General features: G+C 36.3%; 1 protein-coding gene across 2 annotated transcripts in view; it reads right to left on the reverse strand.

Moving 5' to 3' along the window:
* KNDC1 (kinase non-catalytic C-lobe domain containing 1) overlaps positions 1-25464 on the reverse strand; it is a 69698-nt gene that overhangs the window by 22195 nt on the left and 22039 nt on the right. Inside the window, exons 4-14 of one of the 2 annotated variants that reach the window (XM_062610364.1) lie at positions 21036-21182; positions 19049-19166; positions 17679-18694; positions 9834-9948; positions 5910-5981; positions 5750-5811; positions 2460-2618; positions 2023-2100; positions 1324-1417; positions 985-1147; positions 52-890 (exon numbers count right to left, since the gene is read on the reverse strand). In XM_062610364.1, coding sequence (XP_062466348.1) covers positions 52-890; positions 985-1147; positions 1324-1417; positions 2023-2100; positions 2460-2618; positions 5750-5811; positions 5910-5981; positions 9834-9948; positions 17679-18694; positions 19049-19166; positions 21036-21182 — 2863 coding nt within the window. Of the gene's footprint in view, positions 1-51; positions 891-984; positions 1148-1323; positions 1418-2022; positions 2101-2459; positions 2619-5749; positions 5812-5909; positions 5982-9833; positions 9949-17678; positions 18695-19048; positions 19167-21035; positions 22089-25464 lie in introns of those variants that run through there. The other variant, XM_062610363.1, reaches the window with a different exon arrangement.

Below are 25464 nucleotides of genomic sequence, written 5' to 3' on the forward strand. Positions count from 1 at the left end.
CAATATTCTTGCACATCAGTGATGATAACCTACAGAAGAAAAGCTACATACCCATATCAAAAACTTCAACTCCATTCTCTAGATAGCCATCAAACGCAAACTCCTCTTGTATAAGATGAACCACTTCCTGTAGTAAAGTGTCACTTGTTCTGTTCTGCGGGGACAGGGCTTCAGCGTCAAAGAGATAAGAATTTTCTTGATTCACTGAGGTACATGGTGTGTATCCTTGTTCAGTGAAAATACTGTCTACAATGGCAGCACACTCAATTTCTTGGCAGGTGGTGTGAATAACTGGGTTACTTTTATCAAACTTGTTCTGTGTATTAGCAGCTTCACAGTTTTGCACTTCGTAAGGGGAAGCATCATTTTCTGTCTGCATGCTTATCTTATAACTTGCAATAGTACTTGAAAGTAGCCCTGGCAAACTATGATAGCAATCATAAGCAATTCTTGAACGAAGAGGTTTATTTGGTATTTGCTCTGATACAGCTAAATGTACTGGTACAAATGTTGTAACTCTTTTCTCTGAGTCCTGTTTGAGAATGATGTTACTTATATGAAGAAAATTAGAAGAAGTAGGACAAGCTGAGGAGTTTGAAGCAACTTCAGGTAATATGCTCTTTTCCTCTAGAATATGTGAGGAATCAGACGGTGTTGGTAAAGTAACTGTAGAAGTAAATGCGCTGATTGGCTTTTGCTCTTCTGAAGATATTTGGGATGAGTGGCCTGGAACTTGTAAATCACACTCATGTATTTCAGGTTCAGCAACACTTGTGTCCTCAGTAGCACAGCTTTTAGAGTCTTCTGTAAATCCTGATTTGTTGTTGTCCATGTGTTTTTCTTTTCTTGTCTCTTTCTTGAATTGCTCAGAAACTGGTGTGTGAATCTCTCTGGAAAGGAAAAAGAATTATTTTTGCTGACAATTCCAGTAGACTTAACAATTAACTGTCAAGTTTAACTCATTCTGCTTTAAGATATACTAACCTTGTTATATTTTCATTTTGTTGCAGAATAATAGGCTTGAAGTGAGTTGCAGGTGAGGTGAATGCAACAGGTAATGTAGCTTTCTTGCAATTTAGAGAAATCTGGCATGGTACTGGTCCTTTAACTGCTACGAGTTTACTTTCACTGGTAATAGGCACAAATCCTAAAATCAAAAACACAGAAAGATTAACAATATGTATAATATAAATGTAAGGTAAATAACAATGAATTTAGAAAAAAAAACCCACCAACAAAACCCCAAACCATGCACCTAAGACAATATTACATAGAGAACTGATCTAGAGAACATTAAAAGTGAACATGTCAGTTTATGCTTACCTACACTTGACTCTGAAGGGTCCATTTCATGTCTTTCATTTTTAAATGCAAAAGCAACATGATCTTGAGACGAGATTATGTCTTCCTCAACAGCCTAACAAAATTGAAGTCCAAACTGAATTTATTAGCTGCTTTTTTTTTTTTTTAATTTTGTTCCAGTTTAAATTACTTCCAAAAAAACCCCAAACCAACCCAACACCCATATATATCTAGAATGTTGCAAAGCAACAATCTAGTCATGCTAAGGTGGAGAATTAAATGGCATACAAAACTCTAAGGACTGTTAGAACCATTTGGAAAACTCTGTTTCAAATCAGAACTTTTAGGTAACCAAAGATTTGAACAAAGTTAGTTCCATGGATTGACTGAACGCTCCATGCATTATATACACATAAACAAACAGAACAACAGTTACATATTGATATCTTCTATTCTGATAAGAGGAGTAAATGAAAGATTATAAAATTAAGTCACTAGCTCTTCACCTATACAGAGTGTAGAGTCAGGGCAGCAAAATCTGGGGAGTGACCACTCCAATAGCAAGAATTAGAAAAAAATCACTACTTAAAGGCTATTTGAAGATAAATCAAAACGAGAACAAATGTAACTATACTTGCAGGGGGCAAAAGTCTTACTGGAATACAATTTACAGAATTAATTTAAAAAAAGTAGAGAAGTAAAAAACGGTAGTGCTCTTACCTTAAAGACAGATTTATTCAGCAATGCCAAAATGTTTTTGCTGTTTACACCTTGTTCAAATAAATAACGACTGCATGTCTTATGAAAAAAAAAAAGTCAAAAAGTCATAATTTCCAGGCAGTAAAAAGTTTTCAGTCAAGTGGGATATTATTGGAGAAGGGCAAAGTCAAGCTAAGTAGTCAACTGGAAATAATCTAAGTTTAGGATGTCTTATGAACCTATTCCAAGTACCTTAGTGACAATTTCAATATAAATTAAAACCACACCCCTCTGCTGTCCATAGAGAGTTAACTTATAAAACAACCCCCACAGTGTCAGATTATGATTTAATTAGATATCAGTTTATTAGCAAAATAAATTAGTATTTTGATATTTAAATTACTAAAATAATTCTTTAGACAACTATATTACACATAAAACTGCTTAAATGTACTAACCTTAATTGCATCAGCTAGAGAAGGTCTTTCTTCAGGGTTTTTTCTTGCCATACCCAGAAGAAGTTTTTTAAATTTTCTTGGCAACACTAGTTTGTGACTTGGTGGAACACTGGATTTTGCAGCCATCCACAGAACTGCAGCAATACCATAAATGCAGACCTGGTATAAAGTAAGAGACAGGAAAGATGTAAACAGACAGAAAAAAAAGCTTCCGCTTCAAAACCAATTCCAGCAAATTATCCAGAAATTTCCCTCTTTCCTCACAAAAATAATGATGTCTAGAGCTTCCAAAGTACAGATTACATTTGGCTTTTGAAGATGCTTATGAAAATCCCTGCCCATTAAAAAAAAATAGCTAGTATGCATGCAGGACAAATAATAGTAGCTAATTTTCTACTGTTAGAGCAAAAGACATAATTTGTCTTACCCTTTCTCTAGGAAAATTATTCAGGAAAAAAGTGGTTTTAGAATAATTTTGAAGAATTCCTTTCTCATGTAAAAAGTTAAGATTGCTGCAAGCCTTAGAGTTCTACCATAAAACCTGACCAGCCGTAATTTATTTAAAAAGGTCATGATACTTCAGTAAGTAAATGGCACACAGTAATTATGAGCTAGCCAATACAAGTCATATTTTACAGAGAAGATTAGATGTATCAGAAAAATGAAGTACTGTATATCCATTTCAGCAATTACTGTGCTATCTGCAGACAGACCAACTGAAGTTGTCATGATGAAGGGCCTCTAAAAGTACTTGATTGTCACAATCTTTCCTGTTTTATTTGAAGAATAAAAGAGTTTGAAGAACACAAAAGAGTTGTGGTCAATGGCTCAGTGTCCAGCTGGAGACCACTAATGAGTGGTGTCCCTCAGGGATCAGTGTTGGGACTGGTCTTGTTCAACATCTTTGTCGCTGACATGGACAGTGGGATTGAGTGTGCCCCCAGCAAGTTTGCCGATGACACCAAGCTGTGTGGTTCGGTTGATACCCTGGAGGGAAGGAATGCCATCCAGAGGGACCTTGACACGCTTGTGAGGTGGGCTGATGCCAACCTCATGAAGTTTAACCATGCCAAGTGCAAGGTCCTACACCTGGGTTGGAGCAATCCCAGGCACAGCTGCAGGTTGGGCAGAGAAGAGATTCAGAGCAGCCCTGTGGAGAAGGACTTGGGGGTGTTGGTTGATGAGAAAATGAACATGAGCCGGCTTCAGTGTGCGCTCGCAGCCCAGAAAGCCAACCGTATCCTGGGCTGCATCAAAAGGAGCGTGACCATCAGGTCGAAGGAGGTGATCCTGCCCCTCTACTCTGCTCTCGTGAGACCTCACCTGGAGTGTTGTGGGCAGTTCTGGTGTCCTCAACATAAAAAGAACATGGAACTGTTGGAACAAGTCCAGAGGAGAGCCGCGAGGATGATCAGGGGACTGGAGCACCTCCTGTATGAAGACAGGCTGAGGAAGTTGGGGCTGTTCAGCCTGGAGAAGAGAAGGCTGCATGGAGACCTCATAGCAGCCTTCCAGTATCTGAAGGGGATCTATAGGGATGCTGGGGAGGGACTCTTCATTAGGGACTGTAGTGACAGGACAAGGGGTAACGGGTTCAAACTTAAACAGGGCAAGTTTAGATTGGATATAAGGAGGAAGTTCTTTACTGTAAGGGTGGTGAGGCACTGGAATGGGTTGTCCAAGGAATCTGTGAATGCTCCATCCCTGGTGGTGCTCAAGGCCAGTTTGGATAAAGCCTTGGGTGACACCGTTTAGTGTGAGGCATCCCTCCTTGTGGCAGGGGTTTGGAACTAGATGATCTTCTATGGTATTCTATGATTCTATAAGAATTAGAATTTTCAGACAGAGCCAGATTTAGCCTCCTTAATCCTTAGTTTACATATATTAGCATGTACTACAAATGCAATTTTGACAAAGTTAAAGCACCATGCTTCTTCACATTGCCTCTGAAAGATTAAAAATGACAGAAACCTAAGCACAGTACTGAATAATGTGGTCCCATAGAACAATATTTTCTAGCACTTTTTTGACCAAAGTGAACAGCGGTGAACACAATATAAGAAAGAAGTTCACTATAGTGAAAATAACCTGTGAACCAGTTGAACTGTTGAACAAAAGCTACTAGTAGATACAAAACCACCTGAGGTAGGAGAAAGTAGCTCCACCAAACAAACAAAAAAAAATAATTCTTCCCCTTCAGCTCAGAATTCCAAGAGATCAATGGAATCACAATGCTAACCTATATTTATTTATTTAGGAAAAAACAGGTCAGCTTATTCTATATATAATGTTGCAGATAAACAAGTCAAGAAATTGCTTTTCTAAAGAAAAAGAATAAAGCATAAAGCCTTCAGAGTTATAAATTCTTACTGTGTGGTAAAACTGCTGTATTAGAGTTCAGCTAAGCTTTTTTAAGCTTCTGAAGCCTTTGAAAAACCTGCATGTTGGATCACAGCCGTTTAAGAAGAAAAAGCAATTTTAAATAAGATATATAAACATTTTCTAGCTACAGATAATTTTACAGAAAGTCAATTGTTGTCTTTAGTAGATTTTTTTATAAGTTTTTTTTTCTAATTCATGACTACAGTGTCTAATTCTAAAGAACTCATGGACACAAGGTACTTATTAGGTAATATTTTTTCTTGTTACATTATAGAAAGGTACCATGAATTATTTTTTCCTAACTGCTAAGATCACTGTAGTACAGCTTGCTATTCAGACGCAGTTGCAGTGGAAACACATACTGACCTGCTATTTATTAGCATATTTATCATCCCTGCTCCAAGAGCTCCTTATGGATTATATCTATAGCAAAAAGCTCTAGGAAAATAGTATTGGCAAAAGACTATAATTCATAGTGTTCCCATAGTAAAAATATGCTGATAGTAATATTTTACCCAGTCTTCCAAATAAGCTAAATGCTTGGGCTTTAGCCTAGACAGTGTAAAATGCTAATCTTAGCATGACCTCCAGAGGGTGAAAACATGACTTCAAAATCTGTCTTATTGCTAACAAACTAAAAATTATTAAGTCTTATGGAAAACTATGGATTAACATATTATTGGCAGTTACTCCAACAGCTTTGGAATGCATAATTATTTTTCAGAAGCAACTAATTTTATGGCAGATCAATATACAAAACCCCACAGATAACTGAGAAATATAGGGGGAAATGAGAAATATTATCAGAATCGTAGAAGAGGTTAGCTTTCTTCCTCAAGCACCAGAAGGATGCAACTGTCCTTTGATAAAATGCAATGCATAGCAACCTACATAACCTACCACATTACCTTCTCAGTATCTGCATACTCTTCTTCAATTTCAGGAGCTAAGTAAAATATATCACATGATTCTAAATGAGAAAAGAAACAACAAAAAGTAAGATGTTTGCTTTCTTCTCCACTCAGCCCCAAAAGTAATAAAAGCAGAGCACACAATGTATTAGTTTACCATTAGCTTTTGGAGCAGCAAAGAGGATACTTCCATGGCAGTCAATAAGCACGGAGTCCAAACATAGCACCACTGCAAAACAAGGGCAAGGCATAATAAATGTCTGTCTTGTAACTATTTGACAATAATACAAATAAATAATTTAAAAAATAATTTGTAGTGTCAGCAATCACCCTATGATAAATGATGCTTTAAATAACACTAATGCTAGAACAGACACCACCCGATAAAGAAACAATAGATGTGTTATCACCCAAAGCAATTCCTGCAGAACAGAAAAGAAAGTAAAAATGGGATCACAAGGAACAAAACAGAAAAAGGAATACAACAGCTACATGTATGCTAGTTTTCTCACAAGGCACCAATAAAGACAGTCCATTTATCTTATGCTTTTAATCTCTCCTTTCTTCCATTCCCCAACCCCAGCAAATGCAGGGTCATTATCTGGAAGCAGTTGTGACATATGTGAGCAGATGCAGAACACCTCAAGGTGGAATAGGATAGGGAGTCCATCTTTGCACAAATAGTTATAATTGCACATACTGAAGAAGCGTTACATAGACTGCTATTTGCAAGGCCCTGAAATTTTCCACAGTTAGGAAAGAAATAACTGACTTCTAAAACTATTTTAAATTATCTGAAGATAATTTAAGAACTTAACATTAAGGTCATGAAATTGTGTTATATAATTTCAGTGACGAAAAACTTGTACAACTACATTTACTTGTTTTATGTCTTCAAAGCACACTGTAATTTAACATGTTTCAACATAATAAGCTGACTGGCTAGCAATGTAGTCCTGCCTTTGTAGACTACCATCTAATACATTGTTTTCATATAAATGTAGTAGAATAGATTCTTTCATTAACTTAGGTTAACCATTAAAATTATTAACTATTAAATAATATATTGATGAAGCTTAAGAGTAAAATACATTTTTATTAAATAATAAATTGAAGACACCTAAGAAAATTAAAATAACAAAGAAAGGAAATAATTCTTTTGCTTTTGTAGTTATCTGTATACAATACATCTAAAGCCACTAAATTGCTCACAATGCTTAATGTAAATACAGGCTTGCCTACTACCTTCAATAATATTTAAGCCGGACCTGAAGTATGTGTTTTGAAAAGCAAAGCTTCTCCAAACAGAAACCTTTACAAGTTATTTGGGAAAATGGATGACCCGAGGAATTACAGACCAGTCAGTCTCACTTCTGTGCCTGGCAAAATCTTGAAGCAGATTCTCCTGGAAGGCATGCTGAGGCACATGAAAATCAACAAGGTGCTTGGTCACAGCCAGCATGGCTTCACTAAGGGCAAATCCTGCCTGACCAATTTGGCAGCCTTCTATGTTGGGGCGACAGAACTGATGGACAGAGGTAGAGCAGTTGATGTCATCTACCTGGACTTGTGTAAACCATTCAACATTGCCCCACACAACATCCTGGTCTCTAAATTGGAGACACATGAATTTGATGGATGGACCACTCGGTGGATAAAGAACTGGCTGGATGGCCACACACAAAGAGTTGTGGTCAATGGCTCAATGTCCAGGTGGAGACCAGCAGTGAGTAGGGTCCCTCAGGGATCAGTGTTGGGACCGGTCTTGTTTAACATCTTTGTTGCTGACATGGACAGTGGGATTGAGTGTGCCCTCAGCAAGTTTGAAGGCTGCGTGGAGACCTCATAGCAGCCCTCCAGTATCTGAAGGGAGGCTATAAGATGCTGGGGAGGGACTCTTCTTCATTAGGGACTGTAGTGATAGGACAAGGGGTAATGGGTTATAACTTAAACAGGGGAAGTTTAGATTGGACATAAGAAGGAAATTCTTTCCTGTTAGGGTGGTGAGGCACTGGAATAGGTTGCCCAGGGAGGTTGTGAATGCTCCATTCCTGGCAGTGTTCAAGACCAGGTTGGACAAGGCCTTGGGTGATATGGTTTAGTGTGAGGTATCCCTGCCCATGGCAGGGGGGTTGGAACTTGATGATCTTAAGGTCCTTTCCAACCCTAACTATTCTATGATTCTATAATTGTATTTTTGCAGAGGCAGCTCCTCTGAGAGCCTTCTGTCTTTGTTTCTCAAGAGTTATGCCTTTGGCCCTGAATCTGCAGCAGTTCATTCTTACCAAGTCTAAATTACAGTGCAACATGAGAATTCTCATCTAGGTTCATTAAAGTGCCTATGAGCAACATGTAGGCTACATCTTCTGTGAAGAGGAAAGGAAATACATTAAGTCTCAGTAGAGGGTATAAATCCTCCTGCAACTTTTGTAGCAGGACTGAATTAAAAAAATACATGGAGAAGGGTATATTTTCTTACCCAGCTCGTTCCTGCTTAGGATAATGAAAAAAGTGCAATCAAGGAAGGATTTGTAGGAAAAGGCTGTTTATGTGAACAAATCATAAATAATCCAGCTTGTACCACATTTCATATATTTAACTATGACTCATCAGCTACCAATCTTACTCTACCAGTGTTAAAGCAAAAGACATTTTAACAAATATCCTTTTATATGATATCAGCTTCACCTTTAATTAGTTAATATTATTCAAAAGGAATGGTGAAAACACTTTATGGGTGTATGTGGGGCACAGAAGTAGTGACAGCACTGTAAGTCATTCCACAATGCACAATTACTCTCAAAACAGGCAGAGAATCCCCTAGCACAAATGCTCTAAATCTGAAAACAATATTCAGATTTGAGGTAGTTTTATTTGTCAAATGTGGAATTTATGTAAGGTGCCTTCCATTTAGTGGTTTGTATCATTATGTTCACTTTTATAGACCAGATAAGGTGCAGATCACAACTCAGTCTTGCATTTTGAAGACTTGCATATTCTGGGCACATGTAAGTATGGTAACAGAGGCTGGCTAGGCATATTAAATTAGAATCTGAGTCATTATGTGCAATTATTTGAAACCTTCACAAACACTAGCATCATGCTATAAAGCTGAAATAATCCTTCTGTTGCAAGGTATATAAATGCTTAATTTTAAGGCTAACATTGTGTAAAGTGCTCAGAAATCTCCATTTATGGCCAATTTCCTTTTTAACAGTTTTATATCACACAAAATAAAACAGCTGAAGCTGAAAACCAAAGGGATGCAGTAAGTTTTCTGTGCCTCACTATCCAATTGCTTATATTCAGTCATAGACTTCAAGCTCATCCTTGCCCAAACCATCAATAGTAGGCTTTTTAAATCAAGAAAAAGAAAAGGCAGGAGGTGGCAGTGAGAACCTCTGGTCTGTTTATCAGAACAGCTACAGACTGATTATTAGCACAAGCTAAACCAACATTCAGAATGCCTGTAGAAATTTAGGATGATCTTCTCACAAGTTACAAACAACACACTCCAATTCTCCCAAAGGACAGTTCCCCATTGCTCTCTCTGAAGTTGACTTCTGATAATTCTCCTACATACTGAAGCATAGGGAATGTCGAAGGAGTAATGTCATGTCAAGACCCTGGGTGCGTTAAACTAATGAAGCCCTGTATTATCAAAAATAAATCAGGAAGCATTTGTCACAAAGGAATCCAGGCAAGAGAGGAAGTTTTACATTTACATATACAGCACTAATTTCTTCCTGCTTTCAACTTACGAGTCCCAAGTGCTTAGCAGTCACAGTACAGTTTCTCCATCCCTGAAATGCCTGAACACAAAATCTATTTCACAGCTTGAAGTCATAATGATTTGTTTCCCCATCAAAAGAATAAAGAGAAGACATTCCTCTATATAAGGAAGAAAACTCCAAATTGAGTAAAAACTCTAACCCACAATTTAAGAGAATGACATTAGAAACATTGCTTATTAATTTTTCTGTACACAAAAATCAAAGTTGAGATATTAACAACTAAGACAATAAACAATACACTAAACATGAAAAACTAAGCAAACATTTTAACATAATTAAGACTATACCTGGATAATCTCCACAAGTCTGCAGAGTACATAAACACTCATGACATAATGCCCAGAGTTCATAGTCTTTCAGGGGTTTACCATACCAGGACAACAGGATTTTTAGAGAGATGCACTGAAATAAAAGGAGTGAGGATGCAGCAAGTTATTAAAAATTATCACAAATAAAGTTTACCGATCCAATGAAAAAGCAAATCTTAATATACAACACACTCACCTAAAAAGCATTGAGGTATTTATTGCACTTACCAGTAATGATCTAATAATACTTCTAATAATACTTCTTATTTAAAGTATTATATATATTAGTATTGTATGTTACTGGAAGTATTATATATATAATACTTCTTATTGAAAAAGCATTGCACAGTTACCTAGCTGTAGGGATGAACCAGTAGTTCCTTAAACATGTAACAAAAGTGGAATCCAAATGAAATTTCAGACAGAATAAGTCTTTCAGGAAAAATTAGCTGTTTGTAAGCTCTTTCTTGTCATACTAAGGAAAGACCCTCAGGATGTTAAAGATGACAATTAATTAGAGATGACACCTAGACTTAAAAACATAAAAATCCAAGTGATCACCACCAACAAAAAAATTCCACATTCGAACCCTGATCTACCCTGACAGTTTCATTACAGGTCTTACCTTAAAGATTTCATCAACATTTGTTGCTCTTCTGTGAAAGATGTTAACTATGTTGAAAGAATTAATGACTGGTTTATTTGAAGTCCAAGCATGTTGTTCTGCTTTTAATCACTGGCTGCTCATTTTGTAGCAACAGAATTTGTTTTTCTGGCTACCAATTTAGCTTTTCATACCTGGCATAATATATTCATGTAACAAATCCTGCTCCAGGGAAACTCACTGCTCTTCAGAGAATCAATTTTTCAATTTCTTTTTTGGGAACGTGAATATAAGAATTTGAACTTGATAGTATGGTACAGACACCTTCCCAATCAAGCTGTGTTAATGAAGAGCTTATTGGTATTAGGGGCTCTTGGCCTCAGTTGGACCTTACGATCTCCACCAACCAAAGGAACAGTAAAAGATCCACAGCAGGCAGAAACATCTGGGTTAGAACCAACACATCCAACTATTTTTTAAAACAGCACCACACATTTTGTGTTGCGTATGCAGCCCAAAGATTGTAAACTATCTGTAAATGTCAACTTTTGGCCACAATGGGGAAAAAACCTACTAGAAGCGACTCGGAATTAACTCTAGGAAAAAAAAAAACCACAAAACCAACAAAACCAACAAAACAAAAATGGAGCACAGGAGACAAACAAAGATTAAAACCTCTGGACTGTTCTGTAGCTTTTACAGACACCTTTATATTCCAATCAATCTTGGCAAAATCTAAGCAGACTAAGGGACTCTCTCACACACAATCGTAGTTCATCATTACATTTGGCACATCAGTCTCTTCACTGCCATTTAATGCAGTCAATTTTCCATTATCCTGGCTATGAAACACCCATCAGGGAAGCACTATTTGGATTTTATTGTAAAATACATAATGAACAGACTACTGCATTAACTTTCAAGATTGACAAACAGAAATAGCTTCTTTGTGATCTGTGGGGAGGAGAAAAAGAACCACATTTCTGCAGCTGAAACTTTTCTGGTACTTCTTACCAGAAGACCTTTTCAAGGAACGTAATACTCCAGGCTCATACTGTTTAAATATCCCTTGAGGGTGATCCAGATAAACTATAATTTTTAACAAGATGTGCAAAACACACCTTTTGATTTACTTGAAATGTTTTAGATTCTGCCTACCTCCAACTTACATAAAAATTAGTTTGGTGTTTTTATTCTCCTACTCTCCATTGTGGCACATCACAAAAATTAGTAACTTCAGCATAGACAGATTGGAAGTCAAGTAATATGGTTAAGCTTCATTCTCAAATTTTCCTATCACCAGCATCCTGGCATGCAAAATTCTTTCATCAATGTGCTCCTTCATTATATCTAGACAGGTAAGCTCTTGAACTGTCTGATAAAAAGACACCAATCCCACAGCAGGAAGGAAAAGGACAGATAGTCAGAAGAATTAGTCTAGAGAATAATCAAGATAAAGCTTATACTTGATTGATTACTATCCCTGACCAGTGCTGCATTCCCCGCTCCACAGCACCCTAGTTCTCATGTGCAAATGTCTGCTCACAGACACTCTACAATGAAAGAAACAGAAAAATTTTCAAATTCACGCTGCACAGCTGACATGAGAGAAATCAAAACCAGAAATTCTACAGGCTGACTTGAACATTACAAAGGTTTTGGGATTCGGGAATGTTTTTGTAATAAGTACACACCACTGCCACATATGTTCTTGAAAGAGAATACCACCTCTTGAAGTTTATGTTCCTAGAGGCTCTAAAAGCTGCAGCAGAGAAAGATGGACTTCCTCTATTCCATATACAAATCACCTCTCACTTCAGGACAAGGTGATGAATGGCTAGCTAGGGGGAAGAACCACCTCTCATTAAACTGGAGACTGAAGTTAGTTGTATGGCAGAAAGCTGAAAGGCATTTCCCATCACTTCTGGGATGATACCCAAGCTCTCTAGAGGAAGAAAGAAATGATAGAAAGAAATTTAAGCACAGCAGAAAAGTGGGAACAAGCCCTAGGAGGAGCAGCAAAAGTTTATGATAAGAAAAAAGGAAGTGTCAATGACAGATAATAAAATAGAAGATGAAAAAGCACCAGAAAAAGTCTGTTTCAGAAGAAAAAAATGATGCAGGAAAAGCAAATCTTTGCAGAAGTGAGAATCAATGGCCAAATTAACCTGATGGCCAAATTAACCTGAGTCAGGAAAAAAAAAGAATGTAGTTACAGGTTGGTGAACTTTATTTAAATGTATACCCTCATTGTTTCCCTCTGGCAAGCATCCTAAAGAAGAATGAGCTTCAAATATTAATATTGCTAGCTAGCTGTTTCTCCTGTGATACTAATAGTTAACTGCATTGGCATTAACTCTTATTATAATTCAAGTCTCTTCCAACCTTGACCATACCAAAAGATTATATTCATTCTTGAAAATGAAACAAAATGCAAAACCAACCAAAAACCCCAAACTAAAAAAATCCACAGTCCCCTCCCCAAAACCAGCCAAACAAAAAACAAAAAAAACAACAAACCAAACCCAAAACCCACACATAAAAATCTGAACCAAAAAACAACACAAGAAGGTAATTCTAGTGTTCTAATTATTGAAACTGCTCACCTTCCTACATCAGAAAGAGAATTCTGAAAGACTTCATCTGAAGACTGAGGGTTCAGACCTGCTGGGGATTTGTCCTAACACTTCATAAAAGTTAGAGGTGCGTGATAAGACACGTTTCATCATACATTTACAGCTGTGATGAAAAATGTGTGCAGTCTGGTTAAAATAGTTTCCACAGGAAAAAACGATACACTCTTCAACTTCAGGTTATGAGGCAGCTTTTATTTAAGCCTCAAACCTCAGAAGTATTTAACGCAGTGCACATTCAAATCCTGCTGAACTTCTTTATGTTCTGGTAAACACTTAAGTGTAAAATGTTCTTATTTAGGCATGCCTGATGTTTGGTTACGTTTGGGTTTTTTCTACATGCAGTTCTCTGATGCACAGCTATTACTATTCCCTACAACTTCAAAAAAAACCTCACTCAACCACCAAGAAAAAAAAAACACCCCAACAAACTGAAACACTGGAAAACATATGATTAAATTTTTTCAGTCAAACACATGTAGCATGCATTACTCATTAACCATCTGTTCAGACATTTTAGCAAAGCAAGCTCAAGACAATTGTTCAGCATCCATAATGCCTCAAATCCACTTCATTTAAAGCATTAAAGTTGTTTTAATACTGACATTCAAACATTTATTAATATATTAGAACCAGTGGAATTGCAAAATAATAATAATAATAATATAATCCAGTGCCTCTTCCTGATTTTTTTTTCTGTGTACTTAAACTGACCTTTACATAACAGAAATTTTATAACCCAGTTTTAAGTAAGAAAGTTTTTTTACAGCAGTTTTGACAATAAATTATGAAAAAGCCAAATGACTGATTATTGCCTATAGCTACAAACTGGTGATATTTTATTTTATGCCCAAAAGACCACTTTTTAAGCCTCACTTATTTTGTTTGGGTTTTTTTTTGGTGGTGTTTTGTTGTTTTTTTTTTTTTCTCCAACAAAAGTGGTGTTTAGTTCTTCAGATCATTTAACAATCTTTTATTTCATTGTGGGTACCGGAATTGTAAAATCAAAGTTTTTTAACAAAAGTTTTATATATTCAGACTATGACAATGTACTATATTCTATGAAAATAATGCTGGCATGCTTTAAATAGCCAAAGCAAGCAAGATTTATCATTTTTCTTTTTTTAATAAATACTGTTCTGGGAATTGAAATCTTCTTTCTTTCAAGTGTTATTTCCCCAGTGTTCAAGTGTCATTCTCTAGCTGCATGGCTTTTCACTTCTCTCATGCTTGATTGGATATGAATAACCAACAGAAAATAAATGTGTATATGCCAGGTTCCCATTAACCCTTCTCATGTAAAGGCCATAGCATTTGAATTACAGATAAACATTTAAAAGCATTAGAGATGAGACACACCTAATTGGAATGAAATTGGTTAGAGAAATAAAAGATCCCCACTCAAACTTGAAGTGAAAAATATTTATTTATGCATGCAAAACTATAAAAATTACTAGGAAAACCCTCACAAGATACATTGCAGTAGCCAGACAAGCAAGCAAGTACTTTTAGTAATGCTTACTAGCAGTAAAGCACACAACATTAAGAAGCAGTATTGGAGTATTAGAAAAATACTATCCACTGGAGAAGTATTGACAGGCAAGAAAAACTGTCTGTTCACCAGAGCAGACAAGGTTGATCTTCAACCGGATGGGACTGGTATTGCATTTCTCTAAAGAACAAGAAATATTTAAAGAGATGCTAGTGGTACTATTTCAAGAGCTCTATTTGCTGCAATCATGCTTATCTGTTATAGAAAAGGAGTGAAAGAGCAGCACTGTAAATCTGAAGGGTTTTTTATTTAGCCCAGAAGATAAAAATCACATTAGCTGGGGCTTCACACTTTTTGTGCCTTTGCAGTAAATGAAAAAAACTCTCAGACTGAAGTTATACCCTCTTAAAAAACAAAACAAAACAAACAACCAAAAAACTCCCATATATTTTTAGGCATTTGGTAAAATTCTGGCACAGAGAAATGAAATGAAAGGTAACTTGAAAGAGACATTAGTTACATAAGGGATAGCACAGTATGGCTTTATTTTTGTAATTATCAGAAGGTAAGACAGAGGCAGAAACTGCTGTTTCAGAAGCCTGAGGAATTCATTTTCCAAAAGAAGAAAAAGAAGCTGAAAACATTAACACCCCTCCCCTTTCCTGTAAGACAACTTATAATCGTCTGCCATACCTCACTTCTACCAAGAAGCCTACTTACTTAGACTGAAATTCTGTTCAATCTGAAAAAAAACACTTTATTTAAATTGATGACGCAGCAGTTGATGGGAATTTCAGAAGGATGGCAGAATAACCTGAAAACACATTCTTGTTTACTTTTCCATGTGCCAGTCTCTAGTGTGGCTGCAGGAAAAGGAAATGGGACATTTTTTACATCTTTTAAATCATGCAAGAATTTTAGAAAACTTTAATTCTGAGCAAGGTTATTTTCTCAAAAGTATCTTCATGTACCCAGACTTAAAATTGTTGTCCTGGTAATCCAGGAAGGACAGAGTACAGGTCTTATTTCAACAGATTTTTTCCTACCTAAAGTAGGACCCCTATCACTACACTCAATTTATGTTCCTAAGTGATGACAGTTTATACACCACACCTCTCTAGTTCACACAGAAGCTTAAGTAAGCCCACTTCCACCTCAAGGTGAGTGACTTAAGTATGGTACCTTTATTTCCTGGAATTAAAACCCCCCAAAACAACCAAACCAAACCACAACCACAAAACAAAACAAAAATCCAAACCAGCTGCAGTAGGGTTTTATAGTGGTCTGATAGCCTTATCCTAGCCATCTTCTCCATGACAAATGAACATGCAAGATAACTCCTAGGTTTATAGAGTTTAGCATTAAAACATAAAAACTCAATTCAGAGAAAAGACTTGTACTTCAGTTGACAGTTTTTTCTGTTGCTTGAATACTAAGACATATCTACATTTCTGTTTACTAATAAACTTTCTCACAAGATGTCAGTGATTGAAATTACTATGGTCCTTGTTAGAAACACAAGTACATCTACTAAATGAAGAGGCTCACGTAAACCCAGGGTAGCAAGTGACATAGGAAAAGCAGAAGACTTGGGACTCTTCTGAATATGTTAGGCTGCATAGTGCAGAGCAGGAAGAGGGGAAAAAAAGAAAATGTGTCTACAGTACATGGATCTTTTCCCAGAGTCTGAAGAATGCACCTGCAGGATTTAAGAATTAAATAAAGGATTCAATATGCATATAGTGAGTAGCTCCCTCAGAGAGCAAAACCATGTCATGTGGTACTTATCCATATTTACTATCCTTCTGGACTGTGAGTTCAGTAAGTGTACATGCTGTTGAGAGGAGAAGAGACAGGAAAGGGATAAAAAAATAATTTAAAACAGTATCTTCAATGTTGAACTGATTTTTTTTTTTTTTTTTTAGCTATGATGAACACACCTGATAGTCCTAGGTTACTACTCCAGTGGATGTGTTCAGGCAAGGTGAAAAGAGGTATGGATGCAGACTGAAAATAACCTTAGGTGCCACTGCATGGGAGGGCTGGAAGACTGGCTTTTAGGCAAGGAGAACAAGGATGAGTTGACAGTAAACAAATAAGGAAAAAAACCCCGGTATCTTCATAATTTTTGTAAATGAAATATTTGAAGTTTGTGCTGCTCATTTTTATCAAGTCACAGCAAGGCTGGACTGTCATCAAGGCTGGCATCAACCACATGCATTTTTAGCCAGCAGCTTTCCTATTACATGGCTTGTTTACATCTCTTTGAGTGTGGCACAAGAGAAAACCATCTAGTCAGAGACCAAACTTGTCCACCCTGAGAATATGTAACTTGAGCAGAGACCACACTACAACTACCTATCAACAAATTCTAGTAGACTAATTATCAGCTCTCCTTCTTTGTATTTGACTATTTATAAAGGTGAAAGGCTTGAGACAACATATCCATCATATTGTGCACATATTTGAATTCTATCATGAAATATACATAACAAACACAGAAGTGGTAATTTAAGAACACAGAACAGATATAGCATATGTACAGTTTTCAAAAAACTTAAATGTACACATCGATTAAAAAGAAAAAAAAAAAAGCGGAGTCTTTCCACCTCCTGAAGCAGATGGGATATTGCCATTGATTTCAATGAGGTCATGTTTACAGTCAGGAACTCTGCAATTTTTATAAGCACCTGGGATGCCCACTGCAAGGCAGTGGGCTTTATGCACTGACAGTAACAAAGAGTTAAAAACCTACATAAGCTTTGGTAATGTTCTCTTACAAATGTAACCGACTTTTATGCTCCTCTAACACACTAGCAAGTATGCTCCATTTGTAAGAAAAAAAATTAAGATGAAAGTTGATTTTGCACAGCATAGTTTTCTCTGCAGCACTTTACTTTTAAAGAGGGAAAAAAGGATCACCATGTTTCCAATATTAACTCTAAAAGTGTGCAGACTAGCAAAATTCAATTTTCCAGGATGCTAAAGGGGATGAGGGGGAAAAAAAATTAAATAAAATCACACAGTATTTAAGTCATTTCATCTCCACATAAGTGACTACAGCAACTATATAATGAAGACTTTATTTTTACTACCTGCTCATTATTTTTGATTTCTGACCCTCTGCCTCCACAAAGATTATCTTCATTATTGTTTGCACTCATCGCACCGTTGCTTAATTCTGGAGACCTAATTAGGTTTGATCCATATCTGTTCCCACTGGGTTTTGTTGTTAACACTGACGCCATTTTGCTAAAATGTGGTAAAGAATTTTCATTTGACCCTTGAAAAGTTTCAGAATAGTCTTCCAATGCCATGTAATTGTCTAGCATTTTTGCTCCAGCAAGTGATTGATTTGGACCTTTCAGCATACTAGCTGTATTTGGCAGTTCAGAGGTAGCATCAGAACAGTCATCTTTGTGATCAGATGAAGCAAACCCCATCTTTTTACCATTAATAAGCAACTTATGTTCTTCTAGATTCATGCCAGACACCTGTGTGCATACACATGGAGCTTCTAAATGAAGATCATTAACCTGGTGATTCGTTGGTTCTATTTTTGGTGGACTACTTATAGCAAACGAATTCAGATTTCCCTTTGCAAAAGCAACCTCATTATTATTGTCTAGAGGTAGTGACTCTTGTGTTAGCAAGTGATTTTTCCTAGCTAGCGGTCCTCTGTTGGTTACAGAAGTAAAAAAGTTATTCGTATTTGCAGGTTCCATTGGTAGCTTTGGAAAGGTTTTAATTTTTCTCAAAGAGCCTTTCTTAAAAATGCCATCTCTCTCCAGGTCAGTAACACCAGATTTTATATCCAATGCAACACTAGCAAAACTGTCAGTATACACTGCATGTTTGTCCTCTTCTTTGCTCTTTTTAGTTGCAAGTTGAGAATGTTGAGTTTTCTCGTTATCCAGATCAATTTGCATTTCCTTTAAACCTCTTTCTCTGCCAGTCACCATAGTAACTATAGAAGAATCCTTATGACAGGTAGCTGTCACATCTTCTACTGCAGACAAATCACCTGCTATGTTGTTTTTCTCATTTGAATGCAATTTAGATCCCAAACTTCTCTGACACATTCTTCCCTTCCACATGTTATCACAGATATCTAGATGCAAAAACAGATGCTTGTATTAAATGCATATTTAAACCTTCTAATCTTTCCTAAAAAATATTTATATTGCTTTTCTGCTACTACTGTTACATATCTTTAGTATGTTACACAAATTATTTATTTCTGGACAAGTCACTTTTAATCATAAAAGGACACAAAATATATTAATTATGTTCATTAAGAATTGTACTTTTGCTGCTCCCCACCCCCAATCCACAAATAATTAATAATGACTTTTTGATATTTAGAAAGGAACCTATAAGAGAAAGTACACAAACACAGTATTTTAAAAATCATTACATATGTCAGGCAATCTAAAGTTCTACACTAAATATATTTTAAGGTTACCTTGGGAAGCACCAAATGATTCAATTGAAAGAACTCTTCTTCCAACAGCAGACAGGCTTCGACAAATATTACTTGATGAAGCAACCTTCAGTTTTTCTTCACATAATGACAAAATGCTCTAGAGAAAATTAGTGTTAAATACTTAATTATTAATAATTTGTGAGTTTTGACTAAAGTCAATCATGTTAACTCACACAGTACATCTGAATTTATATGATGTTATATTGGAGGTTTTTTGTGCGCTGTTCATTATACTGTGTTTCTATTATGTCATTGAATTAATTTCTCATTTTTACCACAGGCTATCATGAAATTATTTAATACATTTCAAGTTCTAGCCTACAGTCAGAACACTAAGAACAACTGATAAAATTAATATATATGAATAGCATCATGAAACCACAGAAATCTAGAGTGTGGATTATTTTTTACACAGCCAGTGATTCATTTTAAGTGATATATGCAGGATAATAACTGGTTTTATTACCAAAATTACATTATAAGTATATCCTGAATCTTTTAAGAACTTCAAAATACAAATATCTGGAATACACTGTTACCAATTAGAGAAAGCAATCATTATCAAAGCCCAAAAAGAAACATTATTTCATAGCTCTAAAATGTAGCCTGAGTATCATTCAATGGCATTAGCACTGGTCTCACACACAATTACCTACAGGCATTCACACATTTGAAAACCTGTCACTTAGGGAAGGAAGTGAAAGAGAGCTGCATCCCACTGTTTCCTCAGTAACTGTTCCTAAATAAACACTGATGGGACCTCATACAGCTCTGATGAGCTGCTCTTACTTCCCCATTAGCCCGCTTAACTGCTCTTCTACAGTTGTGAGCGGAAGGAAGATACCGGCTCCGTTGTTCACATACCAGATTGAGGAAGGGCAGGAAAAACTTGAGACATTTTTTCTGGGGTGGGAGGGGCAGTGCTGTGTTGTTTATTTGTTTTGGGGTTTTTTCCTTTTTTTTTTTTGGTTTGTTTTGTTGTTGTTGTGGTTCTTTTTGGTGGGGTGGTTTGTTTTTTTTTTTTTGGTCGTGTCCCCCCCCCCCCCCCCAAGAATGAAAATAATCTTTCCATATGGTCACAAAGCAACCTTCGTATATTACCCTAGACCATCCTTGACCCACTCTATTCTTGGGCTGATGTGAGTAGTCAGCAATAGCTTTCTCTGACTACAGACCAAATGGAGATGGATACAGAGTACTGTACAATTCCTTTCCCGATTATGCTTGAAGGTGAACAAAAAGAAATACAGGAGAGCTGATCAAGAAGGCTCTGTGCCAGGAAAAGTTTCCTGCCTGGGTAGTCCCCAGCCAGGGAGCCAATATTTGCTTTATAAAAATGAATCTATTAATTCCTCTTCTGCAGCACCCTTTACGTGAAGGATTGATTATAGGTGCTACAGCATTTAAAATACGCACAATCAGCTCAGAAGGGGAAAAAAAAAAGTACACAGCACTACACAGAAGTAGATGAACTGAATTCATGTAAAGCTGTATTTGAACAACTGTTACTCTCTGGCTACAGTCTGAAAGTCTGCAAAACAACAGATTAAAGCTAAATTTTCACACATTAATACCAAATAACATGTTATCTTGAAAAATTCTTTATATCTTCAAATTCTTTATGAAAACTAAAGGTATTTCACAGCATAATTCCTGTGATATCTATTACTTCTAATGGCTTTCACTCTCTAAACTAAACATTAAATGGGAAGAAACAGTTAATAAGAAAATTTAGAACCACAAGTGTATTCGCCCAATGTTCTTCCAAAAGTCGCATCACTGTAGAATATCTACATCTGTTCTTCAGGTTGCCACTCCCTTAGAGTAGGAAGAAACAATTTCTTTTGAGTCTGGGAAAACTTCAGCTTTCTGATAAAATTTGAGTATATTAAAGACCATCTGTTTATTAATGAGCACACATACAGAAATCTTATTTTGAACAGGAAATTATGTAAAGCTGTTTTACCTCAATATCTGGCCTATTTTCAGGATTCTCTTCTTGCATTTGTTCCAGTAGAGTATGTAGATCCTGTCCAAATTCTGATTCTGTCTCAGGTTCTAATGTATATTCTATCACTGCTTTCATCGTTGTACCCAAAGAATAGATGTGCGCCTGTATGAAGTTTACAAAAAGGCATTAAATATGTTACCAATTATTTCTCATGCCAAAAAAGCTCTGAGAGCACAAGGAATACAGCTTACATTGCTTTCATTTTTAATTTACAAGGTAACAGTTTACTGGAAAGGTGTTCTAATTTAAACAGGAGGGACAAAACAGGCTTCAGTCCTGGCTTGGGTGATATGCATTTTCCAAACAAAAAGAAAGAAGTCTGTCATGCCCAGCTAGAATACATTTTATTCTTCACCAATATCAAGTATTACAATTGTTCATTTATTACAGTAAAATATAAAATTTGTCCCCCTGTGCATGCAAGCAGAGTTAGAAGCATGCTGGGAGATGAAAGTGGCATTCCTCTTAGCAGGTAAAAAACAAATTAGTTTGCCAAAAAACTATATATAGCAGTATTTTTTAAGTGCTATCTAGCAAAAAGGCGGCAAGCAAAATCAATATAGCATAGTATCACTTGTCTTTGAGGATACTTATGAAATAATTGTAAAGAAATACTCCATATTTGCAACCTCTGCTTCTCTTACAGCCTACAGGCTTGTGATGAGCTCCAATAAAAACAGAAGTGAGCCAACAGCTTTCTTAAATCTAGTGCTTATGCATTAGATTTGCCATACAACACAGCTACCTCCTAATTTTAGAAACATGGTGCTTCTTAAAAAAAAAACCAATCAAACAAAACCCCCAAAAATATTTTCAGTTCTGCTTTAGTAGTAATGGAATTTGTCCATGATGGCCTATATTTTATTTTCATATTCTACTTCGAGTACACAATTCAGTAAAATTTATAACCAGGATTATAACTGCAAGTTTGTGTAAACACTTCAATGGTGATGTAGTACAGCCAGGAATTCAAGTGTACTGAAAACTGCCCTCTCAGGTTTACCAAAACATACTAGATTTTTATGTGACATATGGTGGTACTATTTTTCACCCTAGAAAGAAAACTAACTTTAAGGTCAAAAGTAACTTCTTCCCTAGACCCCCCTGTTCCCCACTCCAATTTTCTCATTATGGTGTATTATTGTCTCTAAATTGTATGAAGGGGAGGTGACTTGTTCCACAGGCATGCATACATGTTTACTTTCTAGTGAGGCAGGGCACCTCCATGAAGGGGAGTGCAACACTACTGCGTAAGGAAGCGCTGTGTGTGTAGGCAGGCAGCTTGGACAGTTTCACTTCTCCCCCTTCCTCCATGTCCCCACAAACCAAGAAAGCATAAACTGGTGCTGACTACTGGATATAAAGCCTTGATTTGATCTTGGGACACACCAAGATCAGGACAAAGGTCAGAAAAACAAACCATGTCATAGGATATAAAAGAAAAAGATCCATTTATTCCTTTTTTTTTTTTTTTTGCAAAGCAGTACTTCAGTTTTGAGTCCTTCACTATCATACAGCTTCACCGTCATGCAGAAGAGACAACTGAAGACTTTTGTTTTAATCTTGAGAGTCTCAAAGAAACTCAGGCACGAATTGTTGTGATTTTTATTTTAATTTAGCATAAGAGCAAATGTTGCTCATCTGTTCCAAGAGTAAGGGCTACTTTTCCTCCCTCCTCCCCACCCAATACATTAAGCTATAACCCATTTAATGGCAGTAGCCCTACTGAACTACACTATTGACAGACTGCCATGATTATGGTTTGGTGAGGGTTGTTTTTTTTTTTTGTCAAAATAAACCCTTCTATATTGGCAAAAAGGATACAAAACTATGAAGCCTGAGCAAAACTCACTAACAAGGTGGTAGGAAGACAGTTATTTCTTCATATTTCCTGAAGTTACCACTCCTTCACCCATACTTATTCTGTCTCCAGAAAATGAACTCCATCTTGGACTAAGGGAAGTACAACTTCTAATGAATGCGTAGAGAATGACGGTCCTGCAGTCTGCACAAATTAACTCACTATAAGCCTAACTAGGTATAAATTAATACCTTTCTAAGCCTGCCCAAGACTGAAGGCCTGGGAAAAAACAAGAAAAAAAACCATAGTCTAGATTTATACTTCAGTATATTTCAATCTGGGCAAGAAATTTAACCAAAATTCCTCTCCTAACACCCAGGAATTTATGAAGACAGTTTTAAGGGTTTTTATTTCTACAGGCTGTTTCATAAGCTTTTGAACAGTGAAGAGGAAGAGTAGAGTGTAGAACTTATTCCTCTACTTTAATATTAAATACTGTGAGCATAGTGAGCTATGTCATTTTGCATTTCTCAATGGACATCATAAAAGAAAACTGAATATAAAGAACAAGACAGAAAGGAAGTCGAACTCTTAAAAATGTAATACAGCCTATTTAAAGAACTTTTTATATAAAAGTAATATTCTACTGTGGTAGTTTCATGTACTCAATATTATTGAGTTTTTCCATGTATTTTATATGAGCTGTAACAAGTGACACCAGTTCTGTTGCACAAAATGATTATTAAAGAAATTAATCACTCACTTAAGCATAAGGAAAAAATCATAATGTACAGGTTATGGACATAAGCTATGCAGACGAAGCAATGTCAGAATACGAGACGAAAATAATGTAATGTACTGTGGGGGCAACCTTTGAATTCAGGAGGTACTTCTGAACAGAATAACCAATGTCAGCCTCCCTGTGCTGATTCTAACACCAGGAATGGGTAGAATTGTGTTCTTCAGAAAATTTGTTTTCAGACTGTAACATCGACTATATAACTGACTCCAAGATTCATTGATGATACCTTAAATATATTGCTTATGTGCTTTTACATCATGTGGCAAAAGCAAGCAACACATTACACTGGTATGCCATCAGCAAATCTTGCATTTGTATTTATTTAGCATGGTGTTCTATTTATAGAAATGCCAAGGTTAATGAAGGTAGCAGCAGCAAAAAACAACTTTAATCTTATTAATTCTTAGGGAAAAAAAAAAAGAAATTAAAGGGAGGGGGAGAAAAGAGAAAAAGCAACCAAGACTCAGCCTACAGAAACATAAGGTTGTAACACTTGGCATGTCCCTAACAACCCACATCAAAAGACAGGATGTAGCCATGAAGTAAGAATTAAAAACAATTTACTTCAAATTGTCAGCTTAACTTCACACATTTCTTTTTCCCTGTTTGGAATTTAGCAAACAAGCAGTAACTTCAGGGAAACTCTGAACTAGAATATGGCTGCAAAAGATTCTTGTTTCTGTCTCCTCTTTTTATGATGTTCAAAAGTAGTATTTTACACATGTCTACAGGCATTGCTTTTATTTTATCATTTGGACATTAGCTGTATGCTTAAGCCTCTCCAAAAGATGTGTGATTTCTCAGCATTTGATTTAATTTATAGAATGTAGTGTCTACTCCAGACAAACTCTTGTTTATTCTTATGCACTGTGTATCCAGTCCTCTTTCAGTAATAAATTTATAAGAAATCACAGATAAATTCTTATAATACAGAAGAAATAGAATTCATTACATACAACTCAAACACCAACTCCAAAAGCAGGACAGAAAGATGAGAAATTTAACTTTGAGGGAACAAAAAATTTGCCTTTGACAATTTTTTTTTACCCACAGGAGGATGTATATGGACATTATAAGACACAGGAACAGGAAGGGCAAAGCAACATATTACCTCATCCCACTCTTCCCAATTAATAATTTCTGTGCACAGTGGGGTATAACTTGTATCCCCTAGTCTGCCTTCAAAAGCACAAGGGTCTCAGATACAAGCAGATAGGCTTCCACTCCCTCCATTTTGCTGTCCTGTTTTAAAGCTCACTGCATCTGTTCTTGTACAAGAGGAAGGTGAGACTCATATTAAAGAAAGGTGTTTTTCTTCACCCAGACAGAAAATTGTTCTGTTGAGATACTTCCCTTCCTCTGCCACCACCACCTTCGCAAGAAAAGGGCAAAAGAAAATCCAGCTTTTTATTCAATTTCCTGAGCTGACAGTAAACATGGTTAGTATGTAATCAAAAATAACCTTAAGTCTCCTGTCTGAACTGGAGCAATGAGAAAATGAGTTAGTGATCATCCACTAGGTGGGGCATTCCCCAAGTTTATGGATCAAATCTGATTCTGCTTACCAGACTGTTTAGTTTTAGGAAGAAAATTTCACTGTCTGGGAAAGCAAGATGGTAAATGCAATAAATAAATAAATTAATAAGTACAAAATACCTAATGCTCATTATAAGGGACTACTCTCAATGAAAATAAACTCACAATTAGTCTAAGGTTTTTTTAGTATGCTATAAGGAGAGTTAGAAACTAATAGGAAAGAGCAGCAAACAACTTTACTTCTC

Source organism: Pezoporus occidentalis, unplaced genomic scaffold, assembly GCF_034315485.1.
Source record: "Pezoporus occidentalis ecotype Australia unplaced genomic scaffold, CSIRO_AGI_Poc_V1 ctg147, whole genome shotgun sequence".
Classification (NCBI taxonomy): domain Eukaryota; kingdom Metazoa; phylum Chordata; class Aves; order Psittaciformes; family Psittacidae; genus Pezoporus; species Pezoporus occidentalis.